Source organism: Peromyscus eremicus, chromosome 18, assembly GCF_949786415.1.
Source record: "Peromyscus eremicus chromosome 18, PerEre_H2_v1, whole genome shotgun sequence".
NCBI lineage: Eukaryota > Metazoa > Chordata > Mammalia > Rodentia > Cricetidae > Peromyscus > Peromyscus eremicus.
Window position 1 is genome coordinate 38,761,458 of NC_081434.1, and position 22,144 is coordinate 38,783,601.

Sequence of the window (22,144 nt, forward strand, 5' to 3'; positions counted from 1 at the left end):
TCAGAATCCCCCCGCATAGTTGCGTATTTCTTCTAGAAAAAGGAGATGATGACTACCAGTTTGGGCCTTAGGTTCAGCTATAATAACAGGAACTATAGCTTGTCTCATTAACCTTCTTGAGTAGTCTTTTAAGAGTATGGCTTGATATTTTCTTCGAAGTCTTGGAGATGAGAGTATACAAGATGGAACTCAGGCAGTTCTGGGCAGTCCAGCGCACACGGAGTGAAATATTTTTTTCTGCCCTGTAATCGCATCCCTCATTTCTACTTCTGGTTCCCACACACCTGTGGTTCTGAGCTCATATTTACCCACAGCAACAATTATCCAGGCATTTTATTCTGGTTACAATTTCAGGATCATTTTTAAGGCTTGGGAAGCTTAAGGACGGCGGCGACTGTCCTTACAAGCCCCCCTCTCCCTGGTGGGTTACGGAGACTGCCTCAGGACCTCAGTTCTGCCTGGCGGATGGCCGTGGGAGGGCTCTACCAGCTTCTCTACCAGCTGCCCTGCAGGGCTTAGGGCATTCAAACCTAAACTGGCAGCTGTATGCTCCTTCTTCACACCGGTTTTCTCCCCCTTGCTCTCCCTGTTTTCTCAATTACACTTCCTGGGATAATTTCACAAATGACCTATATAGACCCAAGACCTTTTCTCGGGCTCTCCTCTCAGGGGACCTAAACTAAGAACACTATGAATCAAATGCTTTATATATCTTCCCACCTAAGCATTTTACAAGTTTTTCTAGGCTGTGTTTATGTAGTTATTTATGAAGATTTACTTGCAGGTGATGTGAGAACATCTTTCTTTCTTTCTTTCTTTCTTTCTTTCTTTCTTTCTTTCTTTCTTTCTTTCTTTCTTTCTTTCTTTTTTGCTGGAGCTGAGGATCAAACCCAGGGCCTTGCTAAATCCCCAACCCTGTGAGAACACTTTAACTTTAGAAATTTAATCTTTTGTCAAGGTGATGAAGGAGGTGATAACAGTGAGAACTGCTCTCTCTGAACCACACTGTGATTACCTCCAATACTTCTGTCTGGTAACAGACACAAGAAAATATCTGACTTTGATAATATATAAACTATTGGCCAAGGCATAAAAAGATATAGGTGCTATTAAATATCAGCAATGAATTCCAGAATAGGCATGTATAAGTTTTAAACAATGACAGAAAATCTTAGTCTTGTATTGCTTTCTGCCAGAAGTTTCTTCAAAAAGCTTATGAAACAAATGTACACAATAATTTTCAAACTAACATATTCACTAAATTGAATAATTAGTCACATTCTCTTTTTACATAGAGTCTACTTTTGATCAGTAAACTCAAACTAACTCCATTTAGAATGCCCATCGAATCCATCTTAGAATTTGTAGCACCCATAGCAATTGAGGTTGTTCTATTTTTAATTTCAGAGCATTTTATTTGGTTAAGGAAGCATACTGGAAGGTTAGAAATGCTTTATTTTTATTCTTAAACAAAAGAAGGACGGGGTGGGTATGTGGCCATTTGACGGTTTTTACCACTAAGAGCGAGAGTTTCGGCTCTTCCACAGAATGTAAACATATCTGTATAATTCTCATCGCCATTCAACTTAGTCACTGAAAGAAGAGTCACTATCTGAACTTTCTTCTGTGGCTTTTTCACTTGCACCGTTAGGCACTGGAGCATCTGGCTTCCTGAAAAAAAAAAAAAAAAGGAAAAATGTAAAGGTTTTTCCAACTGAAAGCAAGCACTTACAAACTGTGAATTAGGTTCATCTTGGAGTACTGCTGCTAACAAACCTGCCAGGCCTGTGTGCTTTACCAGGAACTGCACCCCAGTGGGCTGCCTCTGACTTCCACGGGTTGGGGATGAAGTGCTATTTCCGCTGAGGCCACGGCACTCTTGCCAGCCCTGACACCCTGTGCTCCCTCAGCACTCTGCATCTCGTTACCATGGAGACAACTATAGACAGAGATGGGATGTGGATAGGCTGGCATGGCCAGTGTTAAGCCCCTGCTGCCTCAAGTGTACACTGAGGTACAGACGGAAAGTGAGGAATGGAAAGAAAAACGAAAGCCCTGGAAACTCGGAAATAGGAAGGGTTCAAGAAGGGCTAAGAAGCACGGCAATGTGGAAAGTCTGTGAGGGAGGAGCACGTGGTCAAAGAAGGTTCTTAATGTCTACGGGACGTTTTCACTCACAAGTTTTTTGTTCTTGTGTTTTTCCCTCTAGAGAATGAATATAAGAAGAATGAGTTGATTAAAAAAAAATACTATCTCAAAGACAGCACAACAGGAACACCGACTGTTTAAACCCCGACTCTGCATGAGTGTGTTACACTAAACAAACATAAAAACTGACAGGACTATTAAAAGTCACTGTGAGTGGCTGGACAGATGGCTCAGTTGGTAAAGCATTTGTCCTGCAAGTGTGAGGATCTGAGTTCAGATCCCCTAAACCACGCAAAAAGCCAGACGTGGTGACACATGCTTGGAGTCCCAGAGGTGGTGAAGCGGGAAGTGGAGACAGGTGAGTCCTTGCAGCTTTCTGGTCAGTGAGTCTAAGCTACCTGGTGAAGTTGCAAGACAAGCAGAGACCTCATCTCAGACAACAGGAAGAACGGCACCCACAAGGCTGTCCTCTGACCTCCAGCGGATAAGCACATGTGTGCATGTGTGCACCTACACCCATATGTGCGCCACACCCAGAAACATGTCCACACCACCCCATATACCCCCAAGACACAGCGTGTTTTCAGTGGGCTTCACTAGTGTCTGTGCTAGGAAGTGCCCACTCAACACCCATGCACCAGGCCTCAGCTTCTGCTCACTCTAACCAGGAAGCAAATAAAACAGGGAAAGTAAACCGCTGGAGAAACCAAGAGAGAAAAGGAAGAAAAACAAGATGCTATGTGCTCTTAATTAAGATTGCCAGATTACTGGATTGATTTCTGACTCAGGTCCCTTGGCTATTATTAAAGCTTCAGGAGAGACACTGAGTAGAAGTTATCACTATAATGAGGGAATACATTGTCTGCTTGTTACTTTTAGCTACTCAGAACTATGGCTAAAATAAGGCTGACAGATTTGAATGTTTGGCTTGTTACTAAACATAAAGACATGCTGGCACTGCTTTTGCCTGTCAAATATAAACTCATGTGCTCTGCTGAGCAATGTTAGACTGTGTCTTTCAGGTGGTCACACGGACCCACCAAAGAAAAGCTTTGAAGGTCTGAAGTGGCATTTCCAGGTTTGACTGATGCTCTCTCTACCTAAAATACTGATACAGTCCATCAGCTGCATCACCTTTCACAGCTGCAAGAGCTCTGAGCCGCAGGCACAGCACGGGCATGTTTTCCCATTAAGTTTCTCTCTGCTACACTGTTAATTTCTAACATCTCCACTGCTTTTCCAAGACAGGGTCTCACAATGTAGCTCTGACACTCCCTATGTAGACCAGGCTGGCCTTGAACTCATGGATAGCTTCCTGCCTCTGTCTCCCAGGTGCTGGGATTAAAGGAGTGCACCACTATACCTGCCTTCCATTTTTTGTTAATTTTGAAGGAAAAAATTACTACAGGGAATTAGAAATAATAAAATTACTACATCAATATTATATTAGCATCTAACAACTCAAGCAAATGAAGCAATGTACATATTTCTCTAAAATAAGTGCTATTTAAGAAAGCCAGTTAGGGTGATGCATGCCTATAATCTCAGTATTTGGGAGGCTGAGACAGGAGGATTGCTATGAGTTTATGGTCACCTGGCCTTCCCAGCAAGATCTGATGTCAAAAAACAAAATAAATAAAAAAATTAAAAGGTAGCCAGGCGGTGGTGGCACACACCTTTAATCCCAACACTTGGGAGGCAGATCTCTGTGAGTTCAAGGCCAGCATAATCTACAGAGTGAGTTTCAGGACAGCCAGGGCTACATAGAGAAACCCTGTCTGAAAAATCAAACAAAACAAAACCAAAACCAAGTCTAGAAAGGAGCACAACTTAAAATGTAGTGCACTGTGACCATTTAAATGATATTAATTCTCCTGAGCCACAAACACGAGAGGTCCTTCCATCATCTTGATCTTCTACAACTTTTGTGTCTGGTGATTTACAGTTTTCACCGCCATTAACACCTATGAGAATATTTATGTGAAGATTTGATTTTTCTGTTTGTTTTCAAGCTATCGTAAATGGGATTGACGTCTTAGCTGTTTCTTTCCATTGTGTTGTGAGTTGGGGAAAATCCCTTTCTCTACCAGTAGGTAGTCCACATTTCTTTTCCCCTCAGCTCCCAGCAACTAATCTGTAACCCACCACTTTGCTGAAAGTGCAAACTCTTCTGGTGGGGGCCTTTTGGGTCTTTAAACTACAAGATCATCTCATCCACAAACAGACGATAATTTAACTTCTTCCTTTCCTATTTGTATCCATTTATTTCTTTGTGTGAGGTGGGGGATGGAGGATGGGGTAAGCTTATTTATTGCTGGTAGGAATATCTAATCACAAGGAAAATCCATATGGAAGTTCCTTAAAAACTGAAAAACAGAATTTCCATATGATTCATATATACCACTTTTGAGCATATTACCAAAAGAGTGAAAATCAGCTATCAATAGCAATACCTGCATATACATGTTTATTACTACACTCCTGACAATAACTAAGTCATAAAATCAGCCTAGCTGTTCATCAGTGGATTGACAAATAAATAAAATGTGGTATATACACATAATGGAATTTTAGCAACAATGAAGAATGAGATTATGTCATCCGCAAGGAACCAGAGACCATCACGTTAAATGAAATAAGCCAGCCCCTCAAAGATAAGTATCATATTTTCTCATATGTGAAATCTGGTGGAATGGAATATATGAAAATAAATCAGGGCTATTATCAAGGAGAGGAAAATAGAAATCAGAATAAGAGAGAGTAATAGGGTGTATGTGGTCAAAATAAATTATTTTTTACAATTAACATATGTTAATAAAGAAGAAAAAACTGTAAGTGCAATCATTCACGGATTTGCATGATGCTGTACTTGTATAGCGGCTAAGAACGTGGACTCTACGGCCAGGCTGTTCCAATCCCAGCCTTGATACTCCTGTGTCAGGCAACTTGGCAGAGATGACCACTCTGTGCCCAGATATCTGGCTGGATTGATGTGATGACAACATTACTAACTGTAAAGTGCTGAACAACACCTGGTGCAGAGAGTAAGCACTAATGAATGTCACCTGTGTCATGTGAGTCTCCCCATCACACACCTACCATTTTCTAGGATCTAAGTTCCTCCAGGGCTAACGTGAATACCCCTGGGCTCTTGCCCTAAAGAAGCTGTTTTATTATTGGGGGAGACAAAAATGCAAATAAATTGTTACACAGTGTGACTGGACTTGTTGGTGTGGGGGAAAAAACATAAGTAACTGTTTGGGTTGGTCAGGAAAGACTCAAAAGACGTGAAAACACTGGTGGAGAATTTTCAGAGAGCAGCAGGACGTTTCCAGAAACAGATGGCGGAGCCAGGTTGAGCACAGACGGGGTAGGCACGGAAACGGGAGCACCATGCTTCGTGCTCTTGGGAACTTAGGACTTGGGTGGCACAGTCTTAGGTCACTGAGGCAAACAAAGCCACCAGGATGTGTGGCACATCCAGGAGGTGAAGGGGGAGAGAAGGCCCTAGAAATTCACGTTTTCATTGAAATAGCAGATCCTGAGATTCTTAAATTCTCGTTATCTTTAGAATTGATGTAAACTCAGATACTAGAAAACTCACCATCTCAAGTGCACGAATCACAGGGGCTGGGCAGGTGCACAAGGCTGTGCACCACCACTAGCACTTAATTCTGTCTCTATGACCCTAAAAAGAGGCCTTTACACACTGGCAGGTACTCTGCATTCCCCTCTACCCCCAACTCCGGTCAATTAACGATGTGCCTCTTTTTCTAAAGATCTGCCTGTTCAGGACATCGCACACAAATGAGATCAGAGGATGCCCATCCACTGTGCCTGGGTTCTTTCTACTAGCATGATATATTCAAAGTTCATCCATGTCACAGCATTACATCATGTCATTGTTTTTCCTGGTGAATATTATTCTATTATATACATATACCACATTTGCTTATCCATCATTAAATGAAAGACATTAAGGTTGTTTTACTACTTTGTTACTACAATGTCACTGTGAATACGTATGTACAAATTTTTCAATGAACAGAAATTTCTGAGGCATACGGCAACTGTGTACCTTTAGAAATTTCATCATGTATATTTCTTGTACATGGCACTATGTTACACAGAACATCTCACACAGGTATAAACTGCCTGGTGAGCACACTCACCCTATACTCTCCTCTGCCACTCCCATGGTCCACCTTGTTCCCCCGACAGTTCTGCTCCTACTTTCATGCCATATATACATATAGATTACACATATCTATATGTAATTCAAGAACCATAACTAAGAGAAAACATATTTATCTTTGTTGTTCTTCAGACAGGGTTTCTCTGGGTAACGGTTCTCACTGTCCTCGCTCAGTAGACCAGGCTGGCCTAGAACTCACAGACATCTGTCTGCCTCTTCCTCCCGAGTGCTTGGATTAAGCCACTGCCTGGCAACATATTTATCTTGTTAAGAAAGAGATTCATATTTAATTAAGTATATGTATACGTCTCAGTGTGTGTGTGTGTGTGTGTGTGTGTGTGTGTGTGTGTGTGTGTGTGCGCGCGCGTGCGCGCACAGGTGCAAGCTGTAGTTCTTTGCACACTGTAGATATTGGTCTTCAATGAAATGTGTAGCTAGCAAAGGTCTTCTCCCATTCTGTAGGCTGTCTATTTACTGGTTAACGGTCTCCCTTGCCTATAGACCTTCCTAGCTTTATCAGGTCTCATTTCTGTTGTTGGCATTATTTCCTAAGGGACACTATCTTAGTCAGAAAGTCCCTGCCTGTGTCTGTTCCTGAAAGTGATTTCCCCACATTTTCCTCTAAATATTTTAGAACTCCGGGTCTTACATTAAGTAAGGCCTTTGAACCATTTGGAGTTTATACATAAATCTATCAGTATTCTTGTTGGCTCCTTGCTGCCCAACCACATGATGGAGCAAAAATTGCCTTTAAACTGATTAAAAATAGATCTCAATTCCAAAGTATAGGTGGGTTTTCTTCGGTCTGCTTTTTCATTCATTCACTATTTTTAATTGCAGTTCTCAATGACTTACTAGCAGCTGTCGGCTAGAATACATAGGGCATTTGTGTTGGGACATGTACCCAGGACTTACAAATAATAAGCACACACTCCACCACTGAGATACACTGTCATCCCTACTTTGTCTGATTTTTTAACTTTATTAATTCGAGAATTAAATATGTAAGTGGTGATTTTTAATCATTTCTATTCCTCCCTCTTCCCTTCAACTCCTTCAGTACCTACCAACTCCCTCTCAAATTTATGACCTCTTCTATAATTTATATATATAATGCATATGTATATATACTAACTATATATAGTGCATATGTATATGTATATACATGAGTATATATCTCATATATACATACATACATACATACATACACATACATATCCTTCCTACTTAATCCATTTAGTGTTGTTCATACGTGTATGTTTTAGGCTGACCACTTGGGACTGATTGGCTAACCCAATTTCCCCTCTCACAGCGGCCACTGATTGCCTGTAGCTGTTCACCTCGGGGTGGAGCCTTGAGGTTTGTATTTCGTCAGTGTTCTCTCTGTTCAGAACCCTAGAGTTTGTTCTCCCCTGAAGAGTGCCTGTTGCTATAACGTAGAGCTGACAGACCACTAATTTACAACAATATGTCTTTGCTACAGAATTAGAAGTGGAGATGTTCAGTTTGAACAAACAGTGTATAATTTTAAAAGATCATATTCTGTGTATGAAATAATGTCCGCTGAAAACATGATGGTATACAGACAACTAGGATTATAAACAAGCTGTGACCCCAAAACTTGGGAAATCCATGGTTTAGAGCATTCACAAGTCACAACTGACATTCATTAACCACTCACTGCTTGTCCAGAGCTCTCCTGAGCACCTACACCATTACTGGGGAGCTTAACCATTCTGTTTCCCATTTTACAGATCAATCCATGGTTCCAGAGATACAAGGGCAGTGTGGCCTTTCATCTCAACTGCCTCATGCAGATCGTCTCTAGTCTAAGGTGGCCTGAACCGCCTTCATCACCATGAACGTGCTCCTGAGCTGCACAGGGCCAAGGCTAATCCGTCATCCCAGAGGCACAAAGGTAGTCATTACTAGGTAATACTGATATTAGTTCTGAGACACAAAGCGGTGATACTTTTGTTTCCTGGTAAGAAAATCTAGGCATTGATTGAAAGAATTCTAAAAGGATGATTTACTATTCTGTATTTCCTCATACAACATTAAAGCAGTTTGATCTCTGAATAAAGATTAATTAAAAGTTTCAATTGTCCCCTTAATCTAAGTATGACAGTGACATTCCCAAGTCTTTTTATGTCAGCAGTATCAAGACTAATTTTGACAAGCTGAAGATTTAAAAAAAATAATTAAAACAATTAGAAGTATCAAACAAATACTTGTTCAGTACTTATCAAACATTTTCATCAGTTTTGTAGACATCTCAGATTCAAGGACAGGAATAATTTTCCAGTAAAACTGCCAGGCTTTCTCATAAAAACTTTTACTTTCAAACAGTATGCTTTTGGTCTCCAGCCTTTGATGTACCACACCAGTCCGACAGCATGCTTACTGACGGGTGTTTCTTTCTCCCTCAACTGCAGTTCTGCTCTCTGTCCAGGCCAGACAGATCTAGACTAGCTCTTCCACAGTTATATGAACTTGTCTTACTACCTGAGGATAATAAAAACAGAAAGTTATGTTTATACTTTTAAGGAAAAGAATATCAGGACACTCTTTACTCAAAGTTCTTGGACGAGGTTTATTTTGTACCTAAGATTCTAAATAAAACTATGTTTCCCCTTGGATGGTACATTTCCTCCTTGTACATCACGTCAAACTTCTTTCCCCAAGTGAAGGTCCCTAACTTCTGTAACCCCGATTCCACAGCCCCAGACTTCCCCTGTGAACAAGGTGGCTGTTACACTTATATTAAGCTAATGGAGATAGAAATGGTTGTAGCGGTGATTGCCTAAGTGAGTCAGTCCACTCCAACCAGTGCCCCTGGTGGCCAGTGGCATGTACCTATGAGGTAATGGGGTCAGAAGGCAGCCTCTAGGCTGTGGTTGAGAAGCAGCTTTTCTGTAAGGCCATGCTGTTACTGGAATCCTACCCTACAACTTGGCACCCACGTCACAACTGACTGTTTCTCAACATTTACAGACAATGACATACACCCACATTTGCTAAGGGTGATATAAGAACACACTCGGTGTGTGTGGGTTTTGCCCCTGGATCACGCTTACCGATCTATTAAAGTGACAATACCTAATACTCTTAAAGAATAAGGAGTTACCTGGGCCAATAAAATAGGGGAAGGGGTTCCAAGGAGAGTTAAGACAGCATATAAAAATGTCAAAAGGGAAGAGAACGATGATCTAGTCGAGAAACATAGGTCATTTGCAATGGTCACATAAAATGAACATGTATAGAACTAGCAAGAGCTTGAGAAATACTCCAGGACTTAATGGGAAAAGCATTTACATGCAACAGTTAGACACTATATGTTAAAGGCAAGAATGAAGTTATGAACAAATACACTTGGCTTTATTGGATGGCTTGACAGAGAACACAAGAACAAATCAGGTGCTACTGTACTAATTCAGGTGAGAAATGATGAGAGGCAGGAGAGCAGCAATGGGTAGGTAAGCACGTGGTAAAAGGTCAGTGATATTAAAACTGAGAAAAATCATAGTGATTGACATAGTAGGGTTGGGAAGAGGGAAGACGCAAAGGTGATCTTCAAGTTGCTAGTGTGAACAGTGTGAATGAAAGGGCCATGAATAAGTTTCATTTGGGAAGGAGATGAATGAAACCATCAGCAGCCGAAGACTGGATATGCAGCCTGGGGATGCTTCCAGGACACCGGCTTTCCTGTCTCCCCAGAGGGAAATATCATCTTTTTAAAGGTCATTTTTGATCTCTGTTATTATTTATGGCCTATTGTATATTTCCAGAAGCAGAAAGAATCCTAATTGATGGTAAATCTACTTATAATTATACAATTCAAGCACCAAAATAGATTGAATCCAAATGTTCAATTCTTATTAAAATACATGCCACAATCCATCTACTTTTAAAATGTCAGAAACAATTTCCAGAACACATATTAAACATTCCAGATATGCTTTGCTCAATTCAGCAAGCCAGGCTATTGTAGTCAAGCCTTTTGCTACTTGGAAACACACCAAATGAACATAAATGTTGGAAAATCCATTGTTGGCAGCTTTAAAGGCATTCTTGAATTTCACATTTTTTTAAGATAAAATATGAGAAGATGACTTTTATGGTATTTCATTTCCAAAATGCACACCTTCTCCTGAAGTGCTGAAGCCAAGAAAAATTCCAAAGCACACTGCTAGCACAGTTTGAATGCCCGGGTGACACAGGGGTGAACGCAAGCTCCAACCAGACAGGCTCTTTACAAGAATCTGGAGACTTGCAAAGCAGAAGGCTTGTGAGGAACCCATTAAGATCTATAATTTATTGAGATGAACCACATGGTCAGGCTGGCTTGGATGGAATGAATTATTATCAAAGCTCTGAGCTGGGATTTCTTAGCATTTCCAAAAAATATTTTATAATACACATTCAAACTGGCATCCTTTTCATAATAACCATTAATGTGCACCTAGGATACTGTTTATCCGAGTTATTTCTCAGCCTTGCTTAATCTAGGTCACTGTAGAACACATTTCTTAAGTATTATGACCTTAAGTAAAGGAGAGGTGGATAATATTTTGTCATAGCACCCCCAAAGGAGAAGTCGGTATAGGAAAAAAAAAAAAAAAAAAAAAAAAAACCCCAAAGGCCCATCTACCAAATTCTGACCAGTGTTATCACTGAATTTCATCTCTTGAAGTGTGCAAGGGCTAGTTTTAGTAGCCTAGGATATTTCCTTTTCTTTTTTTTAACATAGCAGGGGCAAGATTTATGACGATGATAATCTCAACTATAAAACACTGTATAGGAAACAGTACAGAGAACTTGAAATGTTTTTTTTTTTTTTTTTGGTTACAACTGACAGATTTAGTACCTTGTCAATATGATTTTATTAGAAATACTACTTACTCAAGAAGCTCTGGGTCCAGCCCTTCTGATATCATTTTGTTTCTGATTGCCATCACTGGAACACCCTAAGCAAAAGTCAAAAGATAATAATTCAGTTATTAGAAAGCCTTCTTCATTATTTCCATGAACCACCTAAAAGAATACACTGAGGTACATCATCATTTAAAGCAGGTCTTCTTTGCTTCTACTGCTGTATGTGCCAAGCATACGAATGACCTCAGGGCACACTGATCTGATGGAATCAGCATTATCTAATCCACATAAACACAAACCAAGTCACTTGAACTATCTCATTGCCACTTGTGCTGTGCAGGATGAGGAGATTACATTCTCATCCAAAGACAGAAAGCATCAGCAGCCCAGATGACTAGAAGTTTAGCTAAACTGATAGAATGAATAGTTAACTATGCTTTTCAAATGAAAACCAAAGTTTCAGAGCTTTTTAGAACATAGCACATACCAACGTAAATGTTCATGTAATAAGCAAACATCCCGATTTCATTTAGACACCTTAGGCATGTAGAATTCAAGAAATATATTGTACATCTTCTCAACACCACTATAAACATGAAGCAAAGACAATATAGGCAATAAACCGAGAAACACCAAGAATATATGAATATCTGCATTCAGAGTAAGAAGAGCAAAGTATAAGAGAAGGATACATCAGAAATGAAACAAATTTATTTGAAAAAAGAACTCATTTGAAGAATAAACAAACTCCATAGCTTCACATCACTGAATGTGGATGTCTCAAAACCTTTGGCAGCAGTAAGTGGTTCCTGGAAGTAGTACAATTAATTCAAACTGAAGTGCATGATGAACTGAACTGAGGTGTTTCGGTCAGTACTTGTCTGTGTTGTAGCATGCGGCACTACTGAAGCCTTGGTTCTTGACACACGGCATGTGTACTTTGCCCTGTGCGTGCCATCAAGCCACATGGCATTAGGAATGCTACCTGACACACCTCTGCTTGGATTCAATACTGTTGCATGTTATAAGCTGCAGTGCCTTTTTCTGCCCTTATAGAAACAATGGTTTAATTATGGAAGACAAACTTTAGTCATGATTTCTCACTGTTGTGCCTCGGCATATAAGTGTCAAAATAGTATAATCTGGGTTGTAGCATGTTCAAATGTTTGAAGTTACAAATTGCTGTTTGAGTTTCATTAAAAAAAAAAAAAGTTTGGGTTGGAGACGGTTCAATGGTTAAGAGTACCTGCATCTCCCAGAGGCCCAAGCTTGGCTCCCAGCACCTCTGTCGGGCAGCTCACAACCTGTTGGGAGCACAAAGGTCCGTGTGCTTATGGATAAGCACCAGGGAAACCAGGAATGTTAAACGCACAGGGCTGTCTCTTCAACGGAAGCAATGTACAACCTGTTTTTTTTTGCCCAGAAGTCTGGGAATGGATGTGGCTAATAGCCTAGGTGATCTGTGTGCAATCTGTATGGCCAGGGGCTCTCCTAGGCTCCCTAAAGCAGGATGGACTGGAAATATCAATGGTCTAGGTGACCTCTGTGCTATCTGTATGGCCAGGGCCCAGCTAAGCTCCCACACTTAGGACCAGAGGTAGCTAATAGTCTAGATAACTTCTACATATATGTATGACTGAGACCATACCAGAGCCTCCCTAGGCCCTTAAGATATCTCTAGTACCCATCTTCATGGGAAAAGTGACGTACTTTGAGAAGAGTGTTGGTGTAATTATATCTCCTTGTGCACAGGGGATTGTGGTACACCTGGAAACTGTTTCGCAAAATTGTACTGTACTTAGATATGCCTAAAATAAACTATCTGGTGTCAGATTCTAGAAGTCTGAATCGGTACCAGCTACTGAGTTGTGCTGAACAGGATTTCCTTCTTGCCTCGTGAGGACAGTTGCTCTGTTGGCCATGGTGTCTGCAGAGACCCCACAATAACTGTCTGGAACTCTAGCTCCAGGGGATCAGACACCCTCTTCTGGCCTCTGTAGGTACACACACACACACACACACACACACACACACACACACACACACCAATTAAAAATATTGATCAAGGAATTTTGGATTGTGATTAAAACAGAATTAGCAACAATTCCTGAAATAGCTTTAAAAGATTTTGCTATTTTTTTAAACTATGTGTTTATATGAAGTGGTGTTCTCATCACTGATTAGAAAATAAAATATGAGGCTGGAGAGATGGCTCAGAGGTTAAGAGCACTGGTCACTCTTCCAGAGGTCCTGAGTTTAATTCCCAGCAACCACATGGTGGCTCACAACCATCTATAATGAGATCTGATGCCCTCTTCTGGCAGAAAGCATACATGTAGGCAGGACACTGTATACATAATAAATAAAAAAATCCTACAGTATCAACATTCAACCAAATTTTAATTGTTTATGTAGATAAATGAGAACATCCATCTCTTTAGTTTAAAATTTATTTTAACCTTTAAAAGGTAGAAAACCATATACATGCTCATGAGTTGTTTTTAAACACCTTTTCATGATCTATTATCAATAGGGGTTTGATTTCTGTACCTGCTTTACATAAACAGATATGCCTGAGGTTGTATAAAAATTGTCAGGAGAAAGAGGTTCAACAAACGGAAAAGGTTTAAGCAACCTGCTTCACTGCGCCCTAGATATTAGATGGACAAGTATCAATAATTCCAACCTAGAATTCTTTCCAGAGCTGTTTCCCCAAAATAACTAGTCCCATAAGGCAGAGTTACTGTGTTCTGAGTAGTGAATTATGACAGGTCTGTAATACAAAGAAAAAGAAGATAAAACTCTGGGCCTTTGATCACTTACAAAGTTAGAGGAAAGACTACTGAAATATTGAATACCAAGGCCTGAGTAAAATGGATTTACAACCCAAATCTACTGCTTAACTTTCTACCAGGGGATTAGTGTAAGTGTCCACCCTTCTGAGAGAAGCTTCATTTTGCAGTGAGTGGTGGTGAACAGAACCACATCTGGCCAAAGGACAGAGGACTAGTGCCCGTGGAGTGCTCAGCTCCCAATAGGATATCTATGTCACACCTGCTGTCACAGGGCCCAGGACCCATCACGGAAGAGAAGGCAGAGACTGCAAGAGGCTGGGGTCAGCTTCAAACAGTGTTTCTGGACGTGACAACCATTGCCCAGATAAGCTCTCAGCTCCCCTGGCTGCCTGCACACAAGCCGCATAAGATCGAACCAGTCCAAAGGCCAGTGTGGATGCGGGTGTGGGGAGGGGCGGGGGGGGGGGGGCTTAGCAAGTGTCACTGCTACCAACCGCTCTTGGCAGTTGCTGGCTGCGTGTGAGGGAGAGTCAGTTTTCTTCAGGGATGTGGCCCCTGGTAGGCTGCCACGCTTGAGTGCCTGGCCCTCCACCATGCACACACCGGCAACACTAACTGGTGTCAGTGCATTAAACACATTACGGAGGCCATGAGTGGGAGCTGGGACATGTGGGATGGTGATGGGATCTAGTTAACTATTTAGGATAACAGAACGTAAGAAGTTTAGAACATTTCATTTTCCAAAAGCACTGACTCTAAGTCATGAAGGATAAAAGGGAAAAGAACAGAGTTCATGCCATATTTCCTAAAAGCAACAACAAGAAGAACCAGACAGCCTCTCAGCTTCTATTAAGTATGATTTGATGTCAGAAGGTCTTTCTACAAGCACAACTACGTGATTTATTTATCATATGTTAGCATAAGCCACAGGACATCACTGGAAAGGTTACAAAAATAAATTACAAAATCCAGAAAGCAGAAGGGAAGAAAAATGAGGTTAAAAAAAAAAAAAAACAAAACAAAACCCAAACAAAACAAAAAGCAAAAAAACTTCAACACCAGCGTCTCCTAAACTACAGCACAAAAAGTGTATATGAGGCAAAGGGGCGGGGGTGGGGGGGTGGGAGTTGGGGGTGGCTGGAAACACACAAGTGAGAACCAGGGATGCTGGGAGAATCAGATCAACTCCCCATTCTAATAGATTCATGGAACTGATTATAGTCAAAGAATAACAGACATCTGAGCCCGGAGCTCCATATTTTAACCTGACTTTTCTGGAACCAGTTACAGAAGGAGAACACAGAACTATCCAAAGTCCAGTGAGCTTTCTGTCACTTTTGTATATTGATACAGATAAAGGAAAATACACCCATTTTTCAACCGTCCGCCCTGCAGAGGCTTCTAATCACACCCTGATGTAAATCTCATAAAGTCTGATGAAAAACAAAACCACCAGTTGGGCCTGTGTTCCGAGCTCGCGTTCCGACAGGACCTGCTGTTGTATGTGCGGGGACGCTGCTCGGGAAATGTGCTGTTTGCTCGTCTCGGTAGGACGTCAAGTAACAAGAGTGGTTTGCTAGCCATCAAAAAGAAGTGTCCAATTTCTAGTCACGAAGAGACAAAGCTCCTGGTGGTCTGAGGAGGACACAGGAGACCTTGAAATGAAGTCTACGGAACTGTGGGGTTTTCTTTGGCAAGCGGTAAGGGCAGCCTGTCCAACAGAAGTAATGAAGGGGAGAGGAGGCAGCCATGGGTCTGCATTTGCGTCACTGGAGAAAGTGTGTAAAGAAGCCATGCTAATGAAATTAGAATGGCAGCGCTAATGGTTAAATGCTAGTTTCTTATATCACAAGAACTGTTGGGAGGTCTCCAGGCCTGCCAATATTTACACAATAATCTGCTCTTGTGTTAATGGGAACCAAGCTACTAAATCTCTCTATAAACCATGCTGAAATTTTCCTAAAGTTTTAGATTTGAAGGAAAAAAAAAAAGAGCTATGCTTCTTGAAAAAAAAAATAACAAAACCAAATCCTTATATTTTAGGCCTTTTTCCTATCATTTTATGAATTTGAATCCAATAACTTAGTTGTAAGAAGTGGAAACTATGAAGTTCTTCCCTTACATAAAGCAAGCATAATACAAGTCTACTGAGCTGACAGGAAGGCAGAACTTGTTTTTCAGAGGGCGCCGTGGGGAAGGACACCTGTAACCCAAGCTCTCCAGGCTCAGGCAGAAGGTCCCAAGTCTGGGGCCAGTCTGGGTTATACAGCAAGGCTGTGTCTCAAAACCATTTTCCACTTGCAAAGAAAGAGGTGTGCAGAAACTGTGGGATGTTCTGGGCTGGAAAAGAAGCCACTACATGCTAATGAGCGTCTATGACGTGGTGAAATGGACTCAACCGTATCTTTGCCTTCCGATGTTCCAAAAGTGCTGTTTTTATTCATTTATTTAGGTTTGTTCAGGTGTTTATTTTGAGACAAGATTTCATGTAGCCCAGGCTTGCCTTCAAATAAGTTATGTAGCTTGGGGCTAGCCTTAAATTCCTGATCTTCTGCTTTCACCTTCCAAGTTGTGGCATTACAGGCATGCATCTCCATGGTTAAGAATGCCATTGTAAAAATTTATTTGTTTTTATTTTATGTGCATTGGTGTTTTGCCATGGATGTCGGGTCTCCTGGAACTGGAGTTACAGACAGTTGTGAGCTGTCATGTGGTTGCTGGGAATTGAATCAGGGTCCTCTGGATGAGCAGTCAGTGCTCTTAACAGCTGGGCCATCTTTCCAGCCCAAGAATGCCATTTTAAAAACACACTGCATTTTATAAAGTGGTATGGTCTTATGTCAAGGATAAAATTTTCATTATATATATTACATATATACTCGATAAAAATATATATAATTTGTTTGCTTACCAAATCATAAAACAAAACACATACTCAATGATTTTTTTCCTCCTGGAAGCTTCCAGTAAAGGAATATGAAATGACTTTAAATAAATATCTTCAAGACTTTAACACAAATATAGCTATCTAAAGAAGGAAGCTTTACAAGACTCTGTAAAACAAGTTACAAAGACTTGTACAGATCTAGAAAACGCTGTGCTCCTATATTAATGTGGAGATTGTTCCTTCTAAGTGTTTCTATCTTGAACCTAAATATGTATGTGGGTCACAAATCTTGCCCAGTACCAAACAGCCATTTCTAGGAAAAGGAGTAGTGACTGAGTTCTTTTGCAAGGATTATTTCAAGAGATGAGCGTCCTTCTCATTGACTGCTCATCTGCCATCTTCACAGAGGCAGGGACAGCTCACAGGAAGAAATGCGTAAAGGCACACCAGCCATTCTCAGGGCCCAGGAAGTTGGTACGGCAATCCCTGTGACTTTATTCATAGAATAAACACATTTTAGCAGTTCTGTCTCTATGTTTTAGGGATAAAAAATTAAACTTCACCTGGATGCATATGAAGCTTAAAACCTTTAAGAAAATCATTTCCAAAAGTTAGGAATCTATTATGAGATCATTTAAAACATAGCTACACCAGTTTCCCCATGTTATTAACACCATCCCACGCCCCATAAAATACACTTGTAACATAATAAACTCCTGCTAATGGCCAGGAGTGCATAAAATGGTTTCTTTGATCTGTGACTACTCAAGCATTTGTTGATTTAAGAGTAACTTGGAGCTTCGGGAGACCCAATTTCTTCCCTTTACTGTCATGTGTAAGTAAGTGGTAGACAGAATCTGTCAATCTGTCTATCTGTCTATCTATCTATCTATCTATCTATCTATCTATCTATCTATCTATCTATCTATCTATCTTGAGGCAAGTAGCCTTGGACGGCCTGGAGCTCACTGTGTAGACCAGGCTGGTCTTGAAATCACAGAGATCCACCTGCCTCTGCCTCATTAGTATTGGGATTAAAGGTGTGCACCACTGTACCTGGCTTGGCATGTAGAATTTTAATGCTTGCTTTGACAGGCTCATCAATGGTGGAATCATCACCTCATTCCAATCAGATAACTTCTTACTATAAATGTATTCACTTTCATTTTAAATTTTATTATACTTTAACTTTCTAAATTTGCAAATAACTTAAAATGTTTATTTAAATTATGCATATGTATATGCCTGGGTCTATATGAAGGTATGTGCAAGTACCCTCAGAATCTAGAAGAGGGTGCCAGATCCTGGAGTTAAGAGTTATGGGTGGTTGTGAGCAGTGTGATGTGGGTGCGGAAACAGAACTCAGGTCTTCTGCAAGTGTAAATATTCTTTATACTACTGAGCCTTCACTTTAGCTCCCCAAAATTAATTATAAAATCATTAGAATTTGCTAATCAAATTACAAGTCTATGAATTCAGATGTTAAAAACATGCACATATTATTCAAGTAAATTTAAAGCCATTTCTCCAAATATAGCAATAAAAGCAATAGAGAAGATTCTAGTGATTTAATTCACAGAATATTTACTTCCGAGTTAATATTCTAGTTAAAGTAAGGTGTTTAGGCAGCCGAATTATGATTCTCACATTCTTTGACCTTAATAATCCATATACACACAAAGAAAGATGGCCAGAGTTAAGCACCCATGGAGGCTACAGAGCCAGAGTAAAGAGCCTTGAATCTGGTAATGATGTCATCAGCCTTGATCTAAGCAACTAATTAAAGGTCTTTGTGAACCTAGGTCAGGAAATGAAAGACGTTGCTGTGTGCTGGAGACTTTTCAGGACTGTTCAGGTCTGGACCTGCTGACAGGCATCCTCTCCCTCCTGAGGAAGCCTGGTTCCTATGATAGCTCACAGGTTTTATTGTTTGTCTCATAAATTAACCCAAATGCTTGATAAATAAATTAACAGGAAAGGTGCGAACTATGTATTTCAAAAAGGAATAAGCAAAAACTGCTTAAAGTCCAGTGGCTATTTTTCCCCTTTACCCATTTGGAAAACTTTCAGGGGTGGGCTCTTATTTCTGGCAGGAGTGGAAAGTACGGAAGAGAGAACAGCACGGATGAATGACAGCTGGGAACTACTGTACAGGGGTTGGAGTGAAGGCAGGCTGTGGCTTTCAGCAGGCACAGCGATCCTTCCAGTCAGTGCCTGTACCCAAGAGCGGCTGGAGAAGATGCTGTGCCTTCCCTACAACCTCTGGAGAGCTAAGAGAGGTTGTGTAAATGAAGGGCATGAAGTCAACAGTGCCTGCTTACTTGTGCCTTCTCTGTGTCCAGGATGGAGGAGGGCAGGAGTTGTGCTCCAGTGGTTTAATACACTGAAACCAATTTTATTGGCCTTCAGCAAAGCTGGATGAAATGGATACTTGACTTTAAAAAGCTGCTTCAGATAACGCATCTTATGTAGTATCTAAATTATTTTAATTATAATGCCATTCATACCAAACTCTGATGACTTCAAGAAAAGTACATTCTTACCACATTTACTTTTATGCAGGTGCTGGGGACTGAACTCAAGTTGTTAGGCTTGGTGGCAAGTGTCTTAATCTGCTGAGCCATCTTGCTGGCTCTCAACTACATTTTGAATATTATTTTGCATTTTCTATTTTCTTATTTTCTACTTACCCCTTTTAACTTACTTAAAATTTTTATTTTATTTTTATTTGTGTGTGTGTGTGTGTGGCATGTGTGCACACTCCTGTGTGTGTGTGTGTGTGTGCATGGCACGTGTGCACACCCCTGTGTGTGTGTGGTGTGCGTGTTGGTGCCTGCAGTGGTCAAAAGATGGTATCAGATCCCCTGCAGTCAGAGGGACAGGCAGCTGTTAGCTCTCTACTATAAGGTGCTGGGAACCAAACCACAAGAGGATCGAGAACCATTAACTGCTGAGCCACCCACCCCTCTACCCCTAAAACTCGTGTTTAAATGAAATCCATTTTAAAGTATCTAATACCACATTAAAAACAATGAACTCAAGTGTACTGGAGCCAAGTGTCTATCAGCAACCCTAGGGGAGACCGGCCTCCACGCACGTACATCAGTTTCTTGATCTGTGGCTGTTCCTCATATGTGACTGAGCACTTTTGACCTTCCAAAGGTTCACAGTTGAAAATAGATTTTCCAGGCACACTAAGCACCATGCACAAAAGCAGTACGGCAAACAACTAGTTTCTGGAAACAAATGAGCACGTTGATAAAAGTGCCACAGTGAAAAATCTGCAACACTGGCACGCAAACACACTGGACTACGGAAGTCCAGTACGGCAAGGGTGGAATCAGTGAAGGGGACAGCTGAGGAATCAAGGGGGCATAGGCGACAGCACCAATAGACACGGACACCCACACAAGACAGAAGCAGCGGTCTGCTGCATGGCAGCTATTTCCTGCTGTCTGTCTTTATCACACCTCAGGGAAAACATGAACGCTCACATCTGAGTTAGACTTATTGTCTATTGCTAACACCCATATTTATAAAAACAAAAAGTGTTTTTTTTTTTTTTTTGTTAAAAAAAAGATAAATGAAGCTGGGCCAGGTATCACAGGCCTGTAATTCTAGCTACCTGGGAGGCTGAGGCAGGAAGACAACATGTTTAAGAACTGTCTAGACTCCAGAGTGAATGCAGGGCCAGTCTGGAAACTTAGTGAGGACTTGCCACAAACAAAACAAAAAAAAAACAAAATAAAACAAGAGGTGAGCATTGGTGGCGCATGCCTTTAATCCCAGCACTAGGAAGGCAGAGGCAGATGGATCTCTAAGTTTGGGGCCAGCCTGGTCTATAGGGTGAGTTCTAGAACAGCCAGGGCTACACAGAGAAAGCCTGTTTTGAAAAACCAAACCAAATCCAAAGTTCAAAAGAAGCTTATAGATACAGCTCAGAGGCAGAACCCCTGCCTAGCTTTGGGAGGTTCCACATCAGTCCCCAGCACTAAAAGAACAAAGTCAATAAGAAAACCCCCAACATACAAAAAGAAAAATACATCATTTAAAGGCACATTTCTTTTTGTTTTGGAGACAGGGACTCACTGTATAACCCAGGCTGACCTGTATTTCATATGTAGCCCAGGTGGTCCTTAAATCTGTGATCTTCCTGCCCCAGCCTCTCAAGTCCTGGGAGTCCAGGATCTGCCACAATGTCAGGCAGGAATATTTCTTAACTTTATGTACACCATGACTTGCTCTGAGCTCCCCAACTTCCAAGGTAACATGTAGAGGTTTAAAAGAAAAACAAAAATGATTGAAAACCCAGTCTTTATAGACTTTATAATTGGCATGAAAATATTTTACAAATAGCATTCTTAGAGTTCAGTTCACTGACACTGGGAGAAAATTAGTAATTTTTATAATAATCAAAAATATGACAAGTTTTCTTTCTAGATTCTCTGCTATCAAATCATAGGCAACATTTTGACTGTTAGGTTCCCTGTTTAAGGGAAGTTCTTGTACTTCTATGAGGTAGGATGCGGAAGAGAGGGCCTATCAGAGGCCACCCAAGTCCCATTTATCCCAGCTCCTACCTCCTCCTCATGGGTCCACCGCACTACAGAGACCTGTCACACTGACACGGTCAACACCTAGTTGTCACAAAACAGGAAGCTGGCCACAACACTGGGTATGTGGCTTCCCTTCAGCTAGCAGCATGAGACTTACCCTTCATCCTGACAATCTTCCTACATTAGAATAAACAGCCTTGACGTTTACTATTAAATATATACATCTATACAGATTTACTATTTTATATATATATATATATATATATATATATATATATATATATATATATATATATAATACATATATTATAAAACCTCAGGTATTACAAAAAAGAAACACATACACTCTTAGAAGTAACATATACTTGTTAAACTAAATCTGGGACCAGTGTTCAACAGCTGACATCACCACAAACCATAACTGTCCTTTGGTCACACGGTTGTAGTGATAAGCAACCTATCCTGGAGCTTCTTAGACCATGGGAAGCCACACTATACTCATATAAGAAGGGTCTGGGTATCAACTACTCTTAAAGTAACTCGACCTTGCTTGCTCTCTAAAGGGAGCTCTATATCATGCTTGACTGCTTCGCCAGGTCCAAAGTGTATCACCTCTTGATGAACATCTCTAATAATCATTTGGAGACTTGGTGCCCTTAGGTAATGGAGTCCCATTTCCTTAGGCCAA

At 40.8% G+C, this 22,144-nt stretch overlaps 1 protein-coding gene across 2 annotated transcripts in view; it reads right to left on the minus strand.

Annotated features, from left to right (window-relative positions):
• Positions 1-1,435: 1,435 nt before the first annotated feature.
• The window catches only part of Washc3 (WASH complex subunit 3), a 48,377-nt gene continuing 27,668 nt past the window's right edge, over positions 1,436-22,144 (minus strand). For both annotated transcript variants that reach the window (XM_059245572.1, XM_059245571.1), the window contains exons 6-7: positions 11,246-11,310; positions 1,436-1,671 (exon numbers count right to left, since the gene is read on the minus strand). In XM_059245572.1, the coding sequence (XP_059101555.1) occupies positions 1,587-1,671; positions 11,246-11,310 (150 nt within the window). In that variant the 3' untranslated portion in view covers positions 1,436-1,586. The remainder of the gene's footprint in view (positions 1,672-11,245; positions 11,311-22,144) is intronic.